This window comes from Scyliorhinus canicula, chromosome 16 (assembly GCF_902713615.1).
Source record: "Scyliorhinus canicula chromosome 16, sScyCan1.1, whole genome shotgun sequence".
Lineage (NCBI taxonomy): Eukaryota > Metazoa > Chordata > Chondrichthyes > Carcharhiniformes > Scyliorhinidae > Scyliorhinus > Scyliorhinus canicula.
The window spans coordinates 22,130,094-22,150,720 of NC_052161.1; the positions used below are offsets into that span (position 1 = coordinate 22,130,094).

The following is a 20,627-nucleotide window of genomic DNA, read 5'->3' on the forward strand; positions in this document are numbered from 1 at the left end:
CCGCATCTATCCTATCTATTCCCTTCATAATTTTAAATGTTTCTATAAGATCCCCCCTCATCCTTCTAAATTCCAACGAGTACAGTCCCAGTCTACTCAACCTCTCCTCATAATCCAACCCCTTCAGCTCTGGGATTAACCTAGTGAATCTCCTCTGCACACCCTCCAGCGCCAGTACGTCCTTTCTCAAGTAAGGAGACCAAAACTGAACACAATACTCCAGGTGTGGCCGCACTAATACCATATACAATTGCAAAATAACCTCCCTAGTCTTAAACTCCATCCCTCTAGCAATGAAGGACAAAATTCCATTTGCCTTCTTAATCACCTGTTGCACTTGTAAACCAACCTTGTTGGTTGCTGGAAGATCTCCGGCTCAGAATTGATGATCTGGAGTCTGAGCTTCAAACACTGCGGCACATCCGGGAGGGGGAGAGTTACCTGGACACTTTGTTTCAGGAGGCAGTCACACCTGGGAGATTAAGTAATTCACATTCAGTAACTGATCAGGGACATCAGAGTGTGACTGTAAGTGAGGCAGGCAGAGGGAACCTGAGTTCAGGAGTGCAGGAGCCTCAGCCCTTGACCTTGTCCAACAGGTATGAGACTCTTGCTCCCTGTATGGATGAGGAAAGGGGCTCTGGACAGGATGAGCCAACTGACCACGGTACCATGGTGCAGAAGGCCATTCAAGAGGGGGGAGTAAAAAGACAAGTAGTTGTTATAGGGGATTCTATAATTAGGGGGACAGATAGTATCCTATGCAAGCCGGATCGGGAGTCTCGCATGGTGTGTTGCCTGCCCGGTGCCAGGGTGCGGGACATCTCTGACCGGCTTGAAAGGATACTGGAGCGGGAGGGGGAGGATCCAGTTGTTGTGGTCCACGTTGGGACTAACAACATAGGTAAAGCTAGGGTGGAGGACCTGTTCGGGGACTATCAAGCACTAGGAAGAAAATTGAAGTACAGGTCCTCAAGGGTCATAATCTCTGGATTACTGCCCGAGCCACGTGCCAATTGGCATAGGGATAGGAAAATTAGGGAAGTAAACACGTGGCTAAGGGATTGGTGTGGGAAAGAGGGATTCCACTTCATGGGACATTGGCATCAGTTTTGGAACCGGGGGGATCTGTACCGTTGGGACGGTCTCCACCTGAACCGATCTGGAACCAGTGTTCTAGCGAAGAGGATAAATAGGGTGGTCAGTAGGACTTTAAACTTCTGAGTTGGGGGGAAGGGAAAGTGAAAGCGACAGGGAGCAGGGAGTTAAATGGCAAGATACGCAGGAGGATAACATGTAGGCAGGTGGATTTAAGCTTGAGGCAGACTAGGAATGCAACAAAAAGGAAGGATAACTTTGGACATCTTAGGACTTCCAATATCTGTACTGATAAGAAAGTTAACATTAAGGCACTTTACCTGAATGCTCGTAGCATTTGTAACAAAGTAGATGAACTAATGGCACAGATCATCGTGAATGATTATGATGTGGTAGGCATCACAGAGACATGGCTGCAGGGGGTTCAGGACTGGCAGTTAAACATCCAAGGATATACAACCTATCGAAAAGACAGGGAGGTGGGCCGAGGGGGTGGGGTTGCCTTGTTAGTTAAGAACAAAATTAAATCTATGGCACTAAACGACATAGGGTCGGATGATGTGGAGTCTGTGTGGGTAGAATTGAGGAACCACAAAGGAAAAAAAAACCATAATGGGAGTTATGTACAGACCGCCTAACAGTGGTCAGGACCAGGGGCGCAACATGTACCGGGAAATAGAAAAGGCATGTCAGAAAGGCAAGGTCACAGTGATCATGGGGGACTTCAATATGCAGGTGGATTGGGTAAATAATGTAGCCAGTGGATCCAAAGAAAAGGAATTCATGGAATGCTTACAAGATGGCTTTTTGGAACAGCTTGTCATGGAGCCCACAAGGGAGCAGGCTATTCTGGACCTAGTGCTATGTAATGAACCAGACTTTATTAAAGATCTTAAAGTAAGGGAACACTTAGGAAGCAGCGATCATAATATGGTTGAGTTCAGTCTGCAGTTTGAAAGAGAGAAGGCAAAATCGGATGTAATGGTGTTACAGTTAAATAAAGGTAATTACGAGGGCATGAGAGAGGAACTGGTGAAAATCAACTGGAAGCAGACCCTAGCAGGGAAGACAGTAGAGCAAAAATGGCAGGAGTTTGTATGCATAATTGAGGACACTGTACAGAGGTTCATCCCCAAGAAAAGAAAGATTATCCAGGGAGGGATTAGACAGCCATGGCTGACAAAGGAGGTCAGGAAATGTATCAAAGAAAAAGAGAGATCCTATAAAGTGGCCAAAAGCACCGGGAAATCAGAAGATTGGGAAGGCTACAAAAACAAACAAAGGTTAACAAAGAGACAAATAAGGAAGGAGAGGATCAAATATGAAGGCAGGCTAGCCAGTAATATAAGAAATGATAGTAAAAGTTTCTTTCAATACATAAGAAACAAACGTCAGGCCAAAGTAGACATTGGGCCAATTCAAACTGATTCTGGAAGGCTAGTGATGGGAGATGAGGAAATGGCTGGAGAACTTAATAAGTACTTTGCGTCTGTCTTCACAGTGGAAGACGTTAGTAATATCCCAAAAATTATAAAGGGTCAGGGGGCTGAGTTGAGTATGGTTGCCATTACAAAAGAGATGGTGCTAAAAAAGCTAAAAGGTCTTAAAATTGACAAATCTCCTGGCCCCGATGGGCTACATCCTAGAGTTCTGAGGGAGGTGGCTGAAGAAATAGCGGAAGCGTTGGTTGAGATCTTTCAAAAATCACTGGAGTCAGGGAAAGTCCCGGACGATTGGAAGATCGCTGTTGTAACCCCCTTGTTCAAGAAAGGATCAAGACAAAAGATGGAAAATTATAGGCCAATTAGCCTAACCTCGGTTGTTGGTAAAATTCTAGAATCGATCGTTAAGGATGAGATTTCTAATTTCTTGGAAGAGCAGGGTCGGATTAGAACAAGTCAACATGGATTTAGTAAGGGGAGGTCGTGCCTGACGAACCTGTTAGAATTCTTTGAGGAGGTGACAAGTAGGTTAGACCAGGGAAACCCAGTGGATGTGGTCTATCTGGATTTCCAAAAGGCCTTTGATAAGGTGCCACACAGGAGGCTGCTGAGTAAGGTGAGGGCCCATGGTGTTCGAGGTGAGCTACTGGCATGGGTTGAGGATTGGCTGTCTGACAGAAGGCAGAGAGTTGGGATAAAAGGTTCTTTTTCGGAATGGCAGCCGGTGACCAGCGGTGTCCCACAGGGTTCAGTGTTGGGGCCGCAGCTGTTCACCATATATATTAATGATCTGGATGAAGGGACTGGGGGCATTCTAGCGAAGTTTGCTGATGATACGAAGTTAGGTGGTCAGGCAGGTAGTGCTGAGGAAGTGGGGAGGCTGCAGAAGGATCTAGACAGTTTGGGAGAGTGGTGCAGGAAATGGCTGATGCATTTCAACGTGAGAAAATGTGAGGTCTTGCACTTTGGAAAAAAGAATCCAAGCATAGACTACTTTCTAAACGGTGAGAAAATTCATAATGCCAAAGTACAAAGGGATCTGGGAGTGCTAGTCGAGGATTCCCTAAAGGTAAACATGCAGGTTGAATCCGTGATTAAAAAAGCGAATGCTATGTTGTCATTTATCTCAAGAGGGTTGGAATATAAAAGCAGCGATGTGCTACTGAGTCTTTATAAGGCTCTGGTTAGGCCCCATTTGGAGTACTGTGTCCAGTTTTGGGCCCCACATCTCAGGAAGGACATACTGGCACTGGAGCGTGTCCAGCGGAGATTCACACGGATGATCCCTGGAATGGCGGGTCTAGCATATGAGGAACGGCTGGCGTTCCTGGGATTGTATTCATTGGAGTTCAGAAGGTTAAGGGGAGATCTAATAGAAACTTACAAGATAATACATGGCTTAGAAAGGATGGACGCAAAGAAACTGTTTCCGTTAGGCGAGGAGTCGAGGACCCGTGGGCACAGCCTTAGAATTAGAGGGGGTAAATTCAAAACAGAAATGCGGAGACATTTCTTCAGCCAGAGAGTGGTGGGCCTGTGGAATTCATTGCCGCAGAGTGCAGTGGAGGCCGGGACGCTAAATGGCTTCAAGGCAGAGATAGATAAATTCTTGATGTCGCGAGGAATTAAGGGCTATGGGGAGAATGCTGGGAGGTGGAGTTGAAATGCCCATCAGCCATGATTGAATGGCGGAGTGGACTCGATGGGCCGAATGGCCTTACTTCCACTCCTATGTCTTATGGTCTTATGGTCTTATGGTCTAACCTTCTGTGACTCATGCACTAGCACACCCAAGTCTCTCTGAACAGCGGCATGCTTTAATATTTTATCGTTTAAATAATAATCCCGTTTGCTGTTATTCCTACCAAAATGGATAACCTCACATTTGTCAACATTGTATTCCATCTGCCAGACCCGAGCCCATTCACTTAACCTATCCAAATCTATCTGCAGACTTCCAGTATCCTCTGCACTTTTCGCTTTACCACTCATCTTAGTGTCATCTGCAAACTTGGACACATTGCCCATGGTCCCCAACTCCAAATCATCAATGTAAATTGTGAACAATTGTGGGCCCAACACGGATCCCTGAGGGACACCACTAGCTACTGATTGCCAACCAGAGAAACACCCATTTATCCCAACTCTTTGCTTTCTATTAATTAACCAATCCTCTATCCATGCTACTACTTTACCCTTAATGCCATGCATCTTTATCTTATGCAGCAACCTTTTGTGTGGCACCTTGTCAAAGGCTTTCTGGAAATCCAGATATACCACATCCATCGGCTCCCCGTTATCTACTGCACTGGTAATGTCCTCAAAAAATTCCACTAAATTAGTTAGGCATGACCTGCCTTTAACGAACCCATGCTGCGTCTGCCCAATGGGACAATTTCTATCCAGATGCCTCGCAATTTCTTCCTTGATGATAGATTCCAGCATCTTCCCTATTACCGAAGTTAAACTCACTGGCCTATAATTTCCTGCTTTCTGCCTACCTCCTTTTTTAAACAGTGGCGTCACGTTTGCTATGAATTGGAAATGAAATACTTCAGGTACCGACAGTGTTTATTTGTACAAGAAGGAAAAGTAGGACAACTCGTTGAGCTCCCAGGATGACAAAAGAACTAGGGCGGGATTCTCCAACCACCCCCCCCCCCCCCCACCCCCCCCCGGGTCGCAGAATCGCCGGGGGTCGGCATGAATCCCGCCCCCACCGGCCGCCAAATTCTCCGGCCCTCCAAAAGTCGGTGAGGCGTGAGTCGCGCCGCCCACCCCGGAGAATGGCGGGGACCGGCGCAACTCAATGGGCCCCGGGGCTGCCCGAAGTCTCCGGCCTGCGATGGGCCGAAGTCCCGCTGGTTTCCTTCTGGTCCCGTCGGCGTGGATCAGACTAGGTCCCTTACCGGCGGGACCTGGTGGCGTGGGCGGGCTCCGGGGTCCTGCAGGGGCGTGGGGCGATCTGGCCCCGGGGTGTGCCCCCACGGTGGCCTGGCCCACGATCGGGGTCCACCGATCCACGGGCGGGCCTGTGCCATGGGGGCAATCTTTTACTACCTGTCGGCCGTGTCAGCCTCCACGATGGCTGACGCATAGGTGACCCCCGCCCTGCGCATGCGCGGCGATGACGTCAGCGGCCGCTGAAGCACCCGCACATGCGCGGACTCTTGCTGGCCGGCGGAGTCCCTTCGGCCCCGGCTGGCATGGCGCCAAAGGCCTTCCATGCCGGCCGGCGGGGCGCAAACCACTCCGGCGCCGGCCTAGCCCCTGAAGGTGCAGCGGATTCCGCACCTTTGGGGCGGGCCGACGCCGGAGTGGTTCACGTCACACAGTCCCACCGGGACCCCCCGCCCCGCCGGGTATGGGAGAATCCTGCCCCTGAAGTGCAAAACGAAGCAGAAATTAATTATGTAAAATTATATTCATTTAATATTAACTCACATAATCCATCAATTCATGAGCAGCACAATTGAGGATCAAATGGAGATCTTCTCCCAACGTCAATTCTAGTGCATTACAAGCCTCTTGGATCACCTCAAAAGGCTGTTCTGTTTGGTCAAATCCTTTCTCCCAGCAGCCCATGGGAGACATTGCTATAGGCTGAAGGTAACAAACAGGCACAGTTATTTATTGGTCTGATTGTTCTATTAAAATTGTGATTTAATCACTCAACACCAAAATATAAGATGTCTTCTTTTTTCTAATATTTTAATTTTAACATTGCATGTAACATTGTTTTTTGGGCTGTTTAATTGGGATAGATAATATAATGCAATGTTGCTCAACATATTCTTACTCCAGATTTTTGGGTGAAAATCCATTTGGTAATTTGTTGTTGAAGATCCATCATCATCTTAAGACTCTGCAAGACAGTTTCAAAGAGTCACAATTACACTCTCAAATCATTCCATGCTGATGATAAAAGTAAGCAGACTTTCCAGATTTATTAGGGAATGGATGTATTTGTTTATAGATGCATAAATTATTCCACAAGATATTGGGACTTAAAGACATTTATTAGCTTCCAAGGGAATTAAAAGTACATTGATAACTATTATTACTAACAATTACACATGTACAAAGGTAACCACTCCAAATGATAAAAGCACATATACTCAAAAACACTTATGATACATGAACTGGAGATTACACATGATATAGTGCTCTAACTTGAGGGATTTGGCCTATCGTGGAGGGTTTATTTTCAGGATCCAACCCGCGGTCATAGTCCACCATGGAGCACGGCGCAGCCGCTGGAGGTCGCCGCCATGCACATGCGTGGCGTCCCACCCGGAAGTATGGGGTCCCGTATCTGCAGCAAAAGCTGTTAGATTTATGCCGGGTCCCTGCTAGCCCCCTGTAGGGCTGGGAATATGTGGCCCTTTGACGCCAGTTTTTCTGGCGTGAAAATCCGCAGATTTGATGCTGATGTAGGGACATAGTCCCAATAACGGAGAATCCAGCCCATTGTCTTTAGGATATCTCGTAGTTCATTAGTGGGAGCACCAATAACTTATGCCAAGAAGCTGAGACAATCGCCTAAAACTTCACTCACGATGGCAGCCATCATCTCAACGCCAAAAACATCACCAAAGCAAAGGCTGCTCATCAGCGAAACTGTCATTGTGGACTGGGCTCCCCCCGTCCACCTCTGACGGCCTCAATCAAACAAGGATTCTCTTGACTTAATTCGGCTCCCCATCACCAACATTTAGTCAGGGTCTTCCAGGAACGCAGCACAGATTATACTCACAAGGATCAAATAATTATGGGTTGAGCTCGGGAAAATGCAGCCACTCCCACTCTTACATCATATGATTCCCATACAACATTTTTAAAAAGCCGTTTGTAACTTTTATTGGGTTTCCTGGCTAGATCTATGTGGTTGCATCATAGTTGCACTCAGATTGGCATAAGCCATCACCATTTGCAGGAAAATTATGGAATCTCCCCCACACCAGAAACTTTGACCAGGTCAGAGATAGACGTTGCCAGTTGCTGCAATTTCAGTATATTTGCTGCAATTCTATGAATGAATAAAAAAAGTAGCAAGGAAGAGCACTACCTTTGCAATACTCTTACAAACATAGGAGAGGACCATTTGGTCCATCTGCCTAATGCGGGGGAAAATCATTGCAATGATTAGAATTGCCTTACCTGTTTATAACTGAGGCTGGGTTTTGGAACTCCTATCACTTCCTTCATCAATTTTAATTTTCCTCCAGATAACTTCCCACAGCTAAGTAAACTTATCATAGGAAGTGGCATTCTCATTTCTTTGGGAGGCTCCTAAAATTTAAAGTTGGAGTTTTAGGTTGTATTTAATACTTGGAAATATGTCGATGCTTTTCTTGCATATATTTAGATTTTTCTGCTACCAGAATAACTTGCAATAAATATGGTAATTTCCCAAAACATCATGTTGGTGCATATCTTGCATTTGATATCTTTACACACCAGAGGTGGTTAATTACTACCAAGAGGCATAATGATTGCACGTTTTGCCTTGTAGAAAGCTTACATAATTAGAGTGTTGGTATTTTTTAACAGCAAATTACAATAATGTCACTGTCAGTGTGAATATTGTACCTGTTTGCCCTTGAATATTTAGTAGAGCTTTACAGCTGTGAAAGTTACTTAATACACTACTGATATAATCACTTTTTATGGCTGAACTTAAACTATTTGAATCCATAACAAAATGTTACAACCAGCACTAAACATAAATGCTACTCTAATAACATCAGCATAGGGACTGGATTGGCAAATAGTGATCTTTCTCAAGGGCTGGAAGAATAGGATGACCTTTCCAACCAAGCAGACATGGGTGGAAGTGACCAAGGAAGTCAGCACAGAAGTGTGGTCCCACTAAACTGAAAACAATGAATCTCGAGGATCTAAAACATCAGGAGGGCAGGAAAGATGACAGCATAATATTTTCAGCTGCCAAGCTCCACATGCTGCCTTAACCAAAATTCCCCTGCTCAGCACTCCTGAGAACACTACATGTTACAGCTCCACTCATTCCCACTCTCCAGGCACCTCATATCCCCATCCAAAAACACTTGCACTTATTCTCATCCTGTTGCCCGACACACCCAGATATTATCCTTTCCTAATATGCACACGAGCCATTGCTGGTACTGCTATCCTTGCAGGAGTAGAAAGCCAACAACCTGAAGGACAGGCGGAGGGCCTGGAGGTGGACGGGTTTGCTGTTGGGCATGGTATTCCTTCAGAGACAGGCACCTTGAGCGGGATTCTCCCGCAATTGGTGGGATAGCCCGACGCCGGCACCAAGAACAGTGCGAACGACTCCAACGTCGGGCCAAGCAGAAGTTGCGGAATCCACCGCATGTCCGGGGGCTAGGCCGGCACCGGAGAGGTTGGCGCCGCGCTAACCGGCACTGAAGGGTCAGCGCGAGTTGGTGCATGCGCATAACCGTCTGTGTGGTTCCGCGCATACAGCAGCCAGCTTCGGAGCGACAGGTTAGGATTCACCGGGGGGGGGGGGGGGGGGGGGGGGGGAATCCCGCCCCTTATGCCCATTGGCATGCTCACCTGGCCCACTGGGAAGAAGAACCTTTTCCAGGAAGAGCTGCTAATTGTATTGCTGTTGGTATTGTAATCCTCTTGGTCGTTGTTAGAAGTGCTTGGTAGAGCTATACAAGCTGCTCCCATGCTACGGTGAAGGTGACAATAGGAAAGTGCAGCTGACGCTGAGTTAAGTGCAATGGCTTCCAGGAAGTTAGCAATGACTTATCAAGCACTCTTTGAAAAGTGCTCTGTGCAGCAGGCTCTCACCTGGCCATGACTTGAAACTCTTCAGTTTCACAGGTCAAATGCTTTCCAGCCCATTAGTTTCACTGAAGAAGGATACTGCACTACGCACTCACCTCAGTGACCCTGGCAAGTTTTGCTCAGCTTGCAAACTAGATCTGTTGCCTTTTAAATTCAAAATTCTTAGTTAAAACAGAACTTAATTTCTTATTAAAATACTTAAATGCCTTAGTGCCAGTTACATGGCAGTTCCCCACTTATTGAAGGGGGAGGAAAAACAGACAGATCTCGTGGCACACATTGGTATCAACGATATAGGCAGAAAAAGGGATGAGATCCTGAAAGCAGAATTTAGGGAGCTGGGAAGCAGATAGAAAAAACAGGACCCAGAAAGTAGTAATCTCTGGATTACCTTTTGTGCCACGTGTTAGAGAGTATAGAAATAGGAAGTTAGTCCAGATGAATGTGTGGTTGGAGAAATGGTGCAGGAGGGACGGCTTTAGATTTCTGGGACATTGGGAACATTTTCTGGGATGGTGGGACCTGTACAAGGTGGACAGTTTTCACATGAACCAAAATGGGACCAGTGCAGAGAAGTTTGCTAGTGCTGTTTGTTAGACATATTAGATGCTGTGGTATGAATAGACAAAAGTTCTGTTCCTTTTTCACCAACACACTTTTATTTCTCCCAACAGACTCTGCACAAAACTCTACACATCAGCAGCCCTAGAGGCCACCTGAAGCCCCTTTACATATCAGTGTCAATTATTGGACACTTAACATAAATAAGACAACTAATTGCAATGTCTCTTAACCCACTACTTAACACTGTTGGGGAGGGTTTAAACTAACTTGGCAGGGGCCTGGGATCCTGAGAGCAGATTCAGCAGGGATACATGCACAGCCAAAATCAGAAGAGGCATGAGTCAGAAAGGCATAGAATGTCTAGACCAGTTAAGTCACAAGGGAGTTTGGCAAGATTGGATGGTATTTATTTTAATGCAAGGAGTCTGACGAACAAGGAAGATGAGTTCAGGGCACAAATTAAGACATGGGGATATGATGTAATTGTTGTTACTGAAACATGGTTGAGAGAGGGGCGGGATTGGCAGCTCAATATTCCAGAATACAGGATCTTCAGGCGTGATAGGGAAGGAGGGAAAAGGTGAAAGGGTGTCAGCATTTTGCAGACAGTGATCATCAATAACTCCATTAGATTCAAGATTGTTATAGAAAAAGACAAGGATGGGTTTGAGATCAACATTATAAACTGGGTGAAGGCCACTTTAAATAAGATCAGATATAATTTGCCAAAGTGGACTGGGAGCAGATACTTTTAGGTATATCTATGACAGAACAGTGGTACGCATTCAGGAAGAAATAGGGAGAGTACAGGGCCAACATGTTCCAATTCAGAAAAAGGGTGGGACCAACAAATCCAGTGAACCTTGAATATCAAGGGATGTACAACATTGGATCGGGAGAAAAAGGGAGGCTTATGGCTGAAATCGAGGGCTAAAAACAGCAGAAGCCCTAGAGAGAACTTAAAAAGGAAATTAGGAGAGCAGAAAGGGGACATGAAAGGATACTGGCAGGTAAAATAAAGGAAATTCCTAAATTGGTTAACAAGTAGATTAAGAGTAAAAGGATAACTAGGACAAGAGTCGGGCCCATTAAGAAGAACAGTGGTAATTTGCGTGTGGAGCCGGAGGATGTTGGTAGGGACCTACTGTGAGAGGTCACAGTGAGAGGGACAGTGTGGGTATAGAAAGCATGGAGAATAAAATTAAAGAGATTAACACAGACAGAGAGGAGGTTCTGAGTGGTCTGGCAAGCTTAAATAAATCTTCAGGACCAGATGAAATGTATCCTAGGCTGTTGAGTGAGGCAAGGTAGGAAACAGCAGGGGCGCTGGCAATAATTTTCAATTCCTCTCTAACCTAGGAGGGGTGCTGGAGGACTGGAGGATAGCCAATGTGGTACCATTATTCCAGAAGGGAGGAAGGGATAAACCAGGAAACTACAGGCCAGTCAGCATAACTTCAGTGGTGGGGAAATATTCCAAATTCTCATTTGGAGAGGCAGGTATTAATCAAGAACAGTCAGCATGGTTTTGCTCAGGGGAAGTCATGTCTGATCAACTTGATTGAATTTGTCAAAGAGGTGACCAGGTGTGTAGATGAGGGAAATGCATTTTGCGTAGTCTACTTAGACTTCAACAAGGCTTTTGATGAGGTCCCACATGGGCGACTGATAGCAAAGGTAAGAGCCCATGGGATTCAAGGAAATTTGGCAAATTGGATCCAAAATTGGCTGAGTGGCAGGAAGCAGAGGGTGATGGTTGAGGGGTGTTTTTCAGACTGGGAGCCTATGTCAAGTAGGGATATCCTGGAGGGATAAGTTTTGGGGCCCCTGCTGTTCGTGGTTAATATAAATGATTTAGATATGACTGTTGGAGGGTTTGCGGATGATTGAGATATATAAAATTATGAGGGGCATAGATAGAGTAGATAGGAAGAAACGTTTCCCCTTGGAAGAGGGATCAATGACCATAGATTTAAGGTAAGGTGCAGGAGGTTTAGAGGGGATGCAAAGAAAAACCTTTTCATCTAGAGGGTGGTGGGAGTTTGGAACTTGCGGCCTGAAAGGGTGGCGGAGGCAGAGACCCTCATAACATTTAAGAAGTATTTAAATGTGCACTTGTGATACCAAGGCATACAAGGCTTTGAGGCAAGTGCTGGAAAATGGGATTAGAATAGTTAGGTGGTTGTTTTTGACCGGCATAGATGCAATGGGCTGAGTGTGCTATATGACCTCAAACCTGCCCATGTGAAACTCGGAAAAGGGCAGGGTAATGTCAGGATCCCAACCCTATGTCACTTTTGGGCGATTTAATTCTCTGCACGTGCCTAAACCTGCCTCCCCTCATCTCCATCCATTCTCTCTTCATCTACATTGTTCAACTCATAATTTTAAAGACCTTTATCAGATCATCACTAAGTTCTATTATCCAAAGAGAAAAGCCCCAAATTATAATATTATAGCTTCATGGCATTTCAGGAAGTGAGCAGAAAACCTTTTTTGAAAACGAATTGGAGAATATGGAGGTCTTTGAAACTGCCACAAAACTGAAATAATAATCTTGTTCTTGCCTGAATTTTCAGTACAGTCTTAGCTCCATCTGTTGTCCATCTTTCATGCAACCATGCTTCATGCTAATCAATATTTTCTTTCAGTATTTTTGATCTGGTTATTCTTTATGCCTCTGAAATTAGGCTGTAAGATTTTGATATGAATACTTAACATAGTCAAATGAAATTTCTTGCTCGCTTATTTGCAAAAGTCATTATCCCATCCATTTTTAAAGGCTGTAATTCCACAAATGTGTAGTTTAGTGTCGCTTAAATATTCCCATTATTTATTTATTTTTAAAAGTATTTTTATTAGGCATTTATATATATATATACATTAAACACAACCAAAAACAAAAGGAGAACAAACAGTAAATCTTATAACAGATAAATAACACCCCACCACCCGACCCGCCCTGCCATTCCCCTCCACCCATCCTGCCTTCTGTACTTTTACCTCCTGTAGCCCCCCTCCCTTCCCTCCCCTTCTGACATCTTAACTATCCTTTAAGAAATCGATAAACATCTTCCATCTCCGGGTAAATTGACCCTCTCAAAGCAAACTTGATTTTTTTTTTCCAACCTAAGGAATTCTGCGAGGTCGCTAACCCACATTCTGAGTTCCTCTACTCCAACAAAATTTGTCTCCAGGCTACCAGAGAAGCAGGGTAGCCTCTCTCGCCCTCTGGACCTTCCAGCACTCCGAAAATTGTCAATTCTGGATCAGGGCAGACTTGATCTTCAGCACCTCTGACATTATGTCCACGAACCCCTGCCAGAACCCCTTCAGCTTCGGACCAGCCAAAAGCATGTGGGCATGGTTCGCGGGTTTTCCCCTGCGCACCACCCACACCTGTCCTCCACCCCCTCAAAGAACCTACTCATTCTGGCCACTGACTGATGCACCCTATGGACGGGTTTGAGAATTGAATAAGGCTAAGCCTAGCATACAAGGAGAATGTTTTCACTCTCCTCAAAGCCTCCTCCCACACCCCAGTCTCCATTTCCCTCCCCTGCTCCTCCGCCCACTTCCATTTAACTTCTTCTATTGGGGCTCCCTCCCAATCCATTAACTCCTTATAGATCTCCGATAACCTACCTACGCCAACCCCTATTTCCAACACCACCTTGTCCTGCAGCCCAGGGTGTCACCGGTCGGGAAAGGACAGCATCGCTTCCTGACATAGTTCTGCACCTGTAAGTACCGGAACCTATTCCCACTGGACAGATCATTATCCTCTTCCAATTCCTTTAGACTCAAAAAGCTGCCCCCAAACCGTTCAATTCCCATCCGCTGCCACCCCCGGAACACCGCAGCCCCCCCCCCCCGAGCAGAGGCGGCGTCAACAGTGCCTCGGATGTCCACCTTCACAAACTCCCTCCTTATTGCACTTTGACAGCCCTACCCCCGTTAGCAGTCCTCCTCTTCCGGCCCTTAAACAATGCAACATTCCATCCCCCTCTATTTTATTAAACACTTGCTCACCCCCCCCCCCCCCCCCCCCCCGTGTCCCCGTGAACTAGCTCGCCCAGCTAGCCTGGCAGCCCCCGTCCATGGCACCATACATCCTACTCACCCCCACTGATTCCTCCCTTCCCAAATCCCCCGCTTACACATTTCCATAGTGTAAACAATCACAATAAGAGAAAAGGTGCATTCACCCTCTACGGTCCTCCAACATCCCACCAAAGAACACCACAAGGGAGAAAAGAAACAATCCTTGAGATAAAAGAGGTTCACCCCTAATCATCACCCAACAAGAAACAAAATAAGGCAAAATAAGGCAGAGAGAACCAACATTTCCTCACGCCTTCTCCAAAGCTTATTGTCCTCCCTCTCCTGCCAGTTCATTGGTCCCTCAAAAACTCCATTGCCTCCTCCGGTGTTCCAAAATAAAACTCCGGCCTTTATGGGTCACCTAGAGGTGGGCTGGATACAGCCAGGTTCACCCCCTTCTTAAAGAAGGCAGCCTTGACATGGTTGAATCCAGCTCTCCTCTTAGCCAGTTCCACACCCAGGTCCTGGTATACCCGAAGCTCATTGCTCGCCCTTGTACATTTCCTCATCTGCCTGGCCCACTGCAAGATCTTTCTTTATCCAAGAACCAATGCAGTTTCACCACCATCGCCCTCGGTATCTCATTCGCCAGCGGCTTCCTTATCAGCGCCCTATGTGCCCGATCGACCTCAAGGGCTGGTCAAAGTTCCCCACACCCATTAGCTGCTCCAGGATTTTGGTGACGTAAGAGCCAGCGTCCGCTCCCTCTGGCATCCCAACTATTCGCAAAATTTGCCTTTGGGAGTGGTTTTCCAAATCCTCCACTTTCTCTTTGAGCCGCATCTGGGTCTTTCTCTATTTCGGCCGCCCACGAGGTTAGCTGTTCCTCGTGCTCCCCCACCACCTCCTTCACCTTCTGGATTACCTGGATCTTGGACTTCAGCGTCAGCTCTATCCGGTCGATCCCCGCTTTCAGCAGGTCTACCACCTTCGCAAGGTCCTCCTGAATCTCTCTCCTCTGCTGACAACTTTTCATTCAGAAAGTCTACCAACAGCTCCGTCGACCATTGGGCTGGTAAGGCCCCCCTTCTTCTCCGCCATCTTTCTCTGTGTCTCATGAAGAGTTTCTTGCTCTTGCAGTTCCTTTCTTCTGAACCAACTTCTGGTCCACAAATCCATCCCCCGACTTCACCAGTGGAATATAATTTCCTCCACCACCTCTGCACCCTTTTCCTCTAAAACAACCGCCCAACAAACGGGGAAAAGAACTGGAAAATCGCCTCGATCAGCAGCTGCCAAGTGTGCGACCATTCACTCCATGGCCGCCACCAGAAGTCTGTTCCTATTATTTCTAACCTTATTTTAAATACATTGGTCTGAATTATCCATTTTCCGCTGCCAGCAGCAAGAATTGCAATTGCGCAGAGAACGTGCAATAGAAAAATCGCGACTTGTAATGAATGTCTCATGAATGGAGTGGAGCACTTAAAAACAGCTCCAGCTATCAGGCTCTTTAGCGCTAATTCTGGCCCCAGTGGTTAACCACCCACTGGCCGGGAATTGCTTCCAAATATTGTCATAAGAGCGCTGACCCATTTGCGTGCTCTGAATCGTGGAAGTGTGAATTGCACATTATTCAAGTGGGAACACTTGGGCTGCGATCTTCCGGTCACGCTGCGCAGGAAAAGCAGCTTGTCGCAATGCAGTGTGGCCGGTGAAAGCCTGGTGACCCCGTTCTCGGGATCCACCCGCTCACAATGCCTTATGAGATTTAACGCAATCTTGCGAGACGTTGCAAGGAGAATCCCGCCCACAATGGGGTCACTTTTTTGGCAAATCTGCATATTAGAGCGAGGCCTTAAACCTTACTCCAATGTGCAGATTCCCGAGGTACCTGAGGCTTTGGGATTCAATCCCTTCGCCCCGGAAACCTTGGCCGAGCGCCGTTTGATACTGGTCCCCACAGACGGGGACCAACAGAATGGCACGCGTGGGAGTATCCAAGGGGGTGGAAGGTCTGCAGCTGCATTCGGGCAGGGTGGTGGCCTGGCACTGTTGGTGCTACCTGGGCACCCTGGCATTGCCACCTGGGGGCCATCCTGGCACTGCCAAGATGCCCAAGTGGCACTGCCAGCTCGCAGGGCACTTCCAAAGTGCCAGATTGGCAGCGCAAGATGGCATCTTTTGCGCCGGCACAAATGGACCGGGGTTGCGCACCTTTGGTGTTAGAGGGTGCACGGTTTTGGGTTCGGGCTGGAGGGAGGTCGGGGTTTTTTTTGTAGACCTCGGAGATCATCTAAAAATGGAGGGCAAAGCTCCCCTTTGTAAAAAACAGGGCTATGTGTGGCCTTGGCCAAGCATTCCCCATTTAGGCCCCTTATTCAATACAAGTGGCACTTGCAGTCCCGAGAAACACGTGGCTCTAGGCGCTCACTAGGGGACTTTGTTCCCTTTTGGAAAGATCTGGGCACCCAAGTCTCCCAAACATAAAATCCAGCCCAATGATTTTTGATTTAATTTTTGAGAAAATCTAAATAGCATGCAGAATTATTTTCTTATCCAAGAAATATTTTCTTACCCAAGCTTAATCCTTACATTATATTAGTTTTGATCCACAAACACAGTCATCTCCATTTCTTGATTGGTTTCACACATTTACTCATTTACTTTTTCTCAAACCATTAGTGAATCATTCAGTGATTCTTAATTATTTTTCTTTTGCTTTTTATCAACAGTGTAACATTTGGCTATATGCAGTTCAACATGCCTGTACAAAATCCTTACAACTAGAAAAACGTAAGTTAACTACAAAATTAACTTTTAAGTATTGAATTTTTTTTAAAAAACCTATAATTTAGTTTTGTTCTGTCCTTAGATAAAATTCATGAAATAATTACAAATATATGAGTCATTGCATTGTGCATATTTCTTTTTCCATTCCTGACATCAACTTTCAATGTTAGCTTGTGAACTTATAATAAGTTACTACCTTAGCTTCCTCTCCCAATTACCTCAGCAGGCAATGGTGTTTTATTACTTCGGAAATAATGTTACAAATATTTCATCACTACTGAATTTAATGTTGTAATAGTTGATAGTAAGCTGCATAGAGGGTGACATGCTAATGACAATGCTCATACATTCTTCCTATTACAATGCTTGATGAACTATGTTTGCCCTCCCTTTACTTCTATCATTTCACCCCGGGATACCATCACTATTTGCTTCACTTTCCTTTCCCTTATTATTTTTGGATCAATCTCCACAAGATCTTCACTTACCTCATTCTTATCCGTTCAAGGATCCAAAGAATCTTAAAGATCTGTGCAGCTTTACGTTTGAAGTATCATTCACAATGAATATTAAACAATTTTACAAATATTTTAAAACTAAACACCAATAGAAAGCATGTTGTTAACAAATACTGATTTAAAGTATGGCACAAAGGTTAAGCCTTTATAAACTGAGAATGTGATCTCTACACCAGCAAATGGAATCTTTTGCCATTTTGCTACATAGCTTAAAAGTTGCAAATAAAATTTTTACATTGTTGCACCTTGTATTATTTAAGTAGTAATTATGAATAATAATAATCTTTATTAGAATCACAAGTAGGCTTACATTAACACTGCAATGAAGTTACTGTCAATGTTCCCTAGTTGCCAAACTACAGGCCTGTTCGGGTACACTGAGGGAGAATTCAGAATGTCCAATTCACCTAACAAGCACATCTTTTGGGACTTGTGGGAGGAAACCGGAGCACCCGGAGGAAACCCACGCAGACACGGGGAGAACATGCAGAACCCGCACAGACAGTGACCCAAGCCGGGAATCGAACCCGGGTCCCTGGCGCTGAGAAGCAACAGTGCTAACCACTATGGTACAGCGCAGAATAAACTTAAAAGCCAAGAAAGAATATTTAAGTGTCTACCTACCTCTTCTTGATTCAGTGAAGCAATATGTAAATATAAAGAGGTATTCTGAAGTTTGACTGAAGCTTTGGCCACTGCTAATGATACTACACCAATTGCCACACCACCAGGAAAAAATGGTTCTGGTGGTTCAAGGGGTTTGATTGGTTTCTCTGGAGCAATACTTTTCTTGCCTGTAATATAAATGCAATAAATATTATCGTCAAGAATAATTTTGATCGTCTAGTGGAGTAGAGAAATTTTCTTGATTGTTTTCGCAGCTATTGGTGGTGAGAGAGTGTATAACCATCCTTGGGGCATTATGAGTACATGGGATGAGCTGGATGAACCAATGAGTCGTTTCCTGTTCATTATTTTCATATACTTGCTTATAGGAGTTGATCTATATTTTAAAAAGTCAGATACTCAAAGCTGACTTTCAATTAGTACAGATCAATCAGACTTCAATCAATAAGTTGAAGATAACTTCAAAGGTATCAGTTTGGTTACTGTACCATTTCTGGGGTGGGGGGGTGGGAGATCAATAAAAGGCAAGTGATTGATATTACTTTCCCTGCCTGAAAACATTGATTTTTTTGCTGAAAAGTTCACCAGTCACCAGTTATATGCCAGTATTTCACCCAATTAACCATTCTTCGTGATTAAGCCTTGATAGTGACTGTCAACAGACTACTTAACAAAGCCTCACAAAATGCTCGCACACACACAAGGATTGCTGAATATTGATTGGGAATAACTCTAGCCAATTTTCACCTGTCCCCAATTCAAGAATGCGCACCTTACCCATCTCAACATTATATAAAATGTGTTTTTTAATTTCCTAGATATCCATAAGGGAATAATTGACGATGATGATTTTGATGTCAAATCTCTTTTTATCTTTTATTGCAGAATGGAACTGCCTCATCTCCTCCTGACTCATTTCATTCAAGAAATTTTAATGTGTGGACAAATAAATTAAGGCCTCTCCAAATTAGTTTTCCCAGAAAGATCACTCTTTATACAAGCCAAATCATGAGGCAGATGCTAATGAGCATCAAAAGGCTTACTCATGATTGGAGGGGACGGGTGGGAAATTCTGGCGCAATCAAATGGTTGCGCTGCACCCGACCCAGGATGCGACGGAGCCAGTAAATCTCGCGAGAAACCCCTCGCAGAATTTACCCGGCTTGCCACGCCTCGAGAGATCTCACAGGATCTTGCGAGATGTCGTGATCTGGATCCCGCACATAATGTGCAGGGCCTAAATTTGCATATCCAAGTGTGCATTTAAGCATACTTGCGATGGGGGGAGGAGGGGGACTTCAGGCCGGAGTGGGTCTCCCTGGCGAGGGTGGCGGGGCCTTCCAGGCAATCAGAGGACTCTGGGTGGTCGGCCCCTGGGCACGGTCGCACCCTGGCACTGCTGATGTGACCTGGGCACCTTGGCATTGCCAGCCTGGCAGTATCATATGGGCATCCTGGCAGTGCCAGGCTGGCACCCAGGTGGCACTGCCAAGGTGCCCAGGTGCCAGGCTGGCAGTGCCAAGATGGAAATTTGCCCGTACCGGGGATTGGGCCTTGGGGTGCCTTGCCCTTATGATGTGGGTGTGATGGGCTTGAGGACTCGCCAACAGGTAAGTTGGGCATTGGGGGTCCTGGAGTCACGTTGGAGGATCAAGAGTTCAAGGTGCCATTAGAAAATGGCATCCCGATCACTTCCTGAACTGAGGGACTCCTGAAATGAAGGCAAGTGGTGGGGCGTTCCCTGACGAGGCCTGGAAAAATAACAGAAATCCTTTGATTGCAGAGTCGTGCCGGGCTACACCCTGTTAAACCAGCCCACAATGGGATTCTGTTTTTTTCTCATTAAATCACGCTATTTGTGGGCCAGCTGTAGAACCAAGGATAAACCATGATAATGAATGTGTAATGGGAGGTGGTTAGACAATGGCTAACAGGACTTTCGTGGAGGGACAAGAAGATCATTCATTCTCTCCAAAAGTAAGGTAAAGACATCATAGTCTCAAATGACCATCGGCTGCTTTGCCCTTTGAGGGGGAGAAATGACTAGTGATGGTTTAACCTGAGGATCACCACACCTGAGCTGTGGGGCAAGCTTGAGCAGGCAGGCCTTTACGAATAACCTCAGGCATTATGGGATTGAACCCGCGTCGTTGGCCTTTTGCTGCATCACAAACCAGCTATCTAGCCCACTGAGCTAAACCGGACCCCAAAAAGGCTGCCACAAATCTGGGCCGGGATTCTCCCCTACCCGGCGGGGCGGGGGGTCCCGGCGTGATGGAGTGGCATGAACCACTCCGGCGTCGGACCGCCCCAAAGGTGCGGATGTCTCCACACCTTTAGGGGCCAAGCCCTCACATTGAGGAGCTAGGCCCGCGCCGGAGTGGTTGGCGCTCTGCCGGCTGGCGTGGATGGCCTTTGGCGCCACACCAGCCGGGGCCGAAAGGACTTCGCCGGCCGGCGTAAGTCCACGCATGCGCCGGAGCTTCAGCGGTTGCTGACATCATCCCTGCGCATGCGCAGGCGAAGGGGTCACTTCCGCCTCTGCCATGGTGAAGACCATGGCGAAGGCGGAAGGAAAAGAGTGCCCCCATGGCACAGGCACGCCCGCCGATTGGTGGGCCCCGATCGCCGGCCAGGCCACCGTGGGGGCATCCCCCAGGGCCAGATCGCCCCGTGATCCTGCCAGGACCCCGGAGCCCGCCCACACTGCCAGTCCCGCTGGTCAGGTAGGTGTTTT

At 46.3% G+C, this 20,627-nt stretch overlaps 1 protein-coding gene across 2 annotated transcripts in view; it reads right to left on the reverse strand.

Moving 5' to 3' along the window:
- Window positions 1-20,627, reverse strand: part of eno4 (enolase 4) — a 112,066-nt gene that overhangs the window by 28,607 nt on the left and 62,832 nt on the right. For both annotated transcript variants that reach the window (XM_038773716.1, XM_038773717.1), the window contains 4 exons: window positions 17,888-18,057; window positions 7,701-7,832; window positions 6,340-6,405; window positions 5,985-6,143 (listed from right to left, as the gene is read on the reverse strand). In XM_038773716.1, coding sequence (XP_038629644.1) covers window positions 5,985-6,143; window positions 6,340-6,405; window positions 7,701-7,832; window positions 17,888-18,057 — 527 coding nt within the window. The remainder of the gene's footprint in view (window positions 1-5,984; window positions 6,144-6,339; window positions 6,406-7,700; window positions 7,833-17,887; window positions 18,058-20,627) is intronic.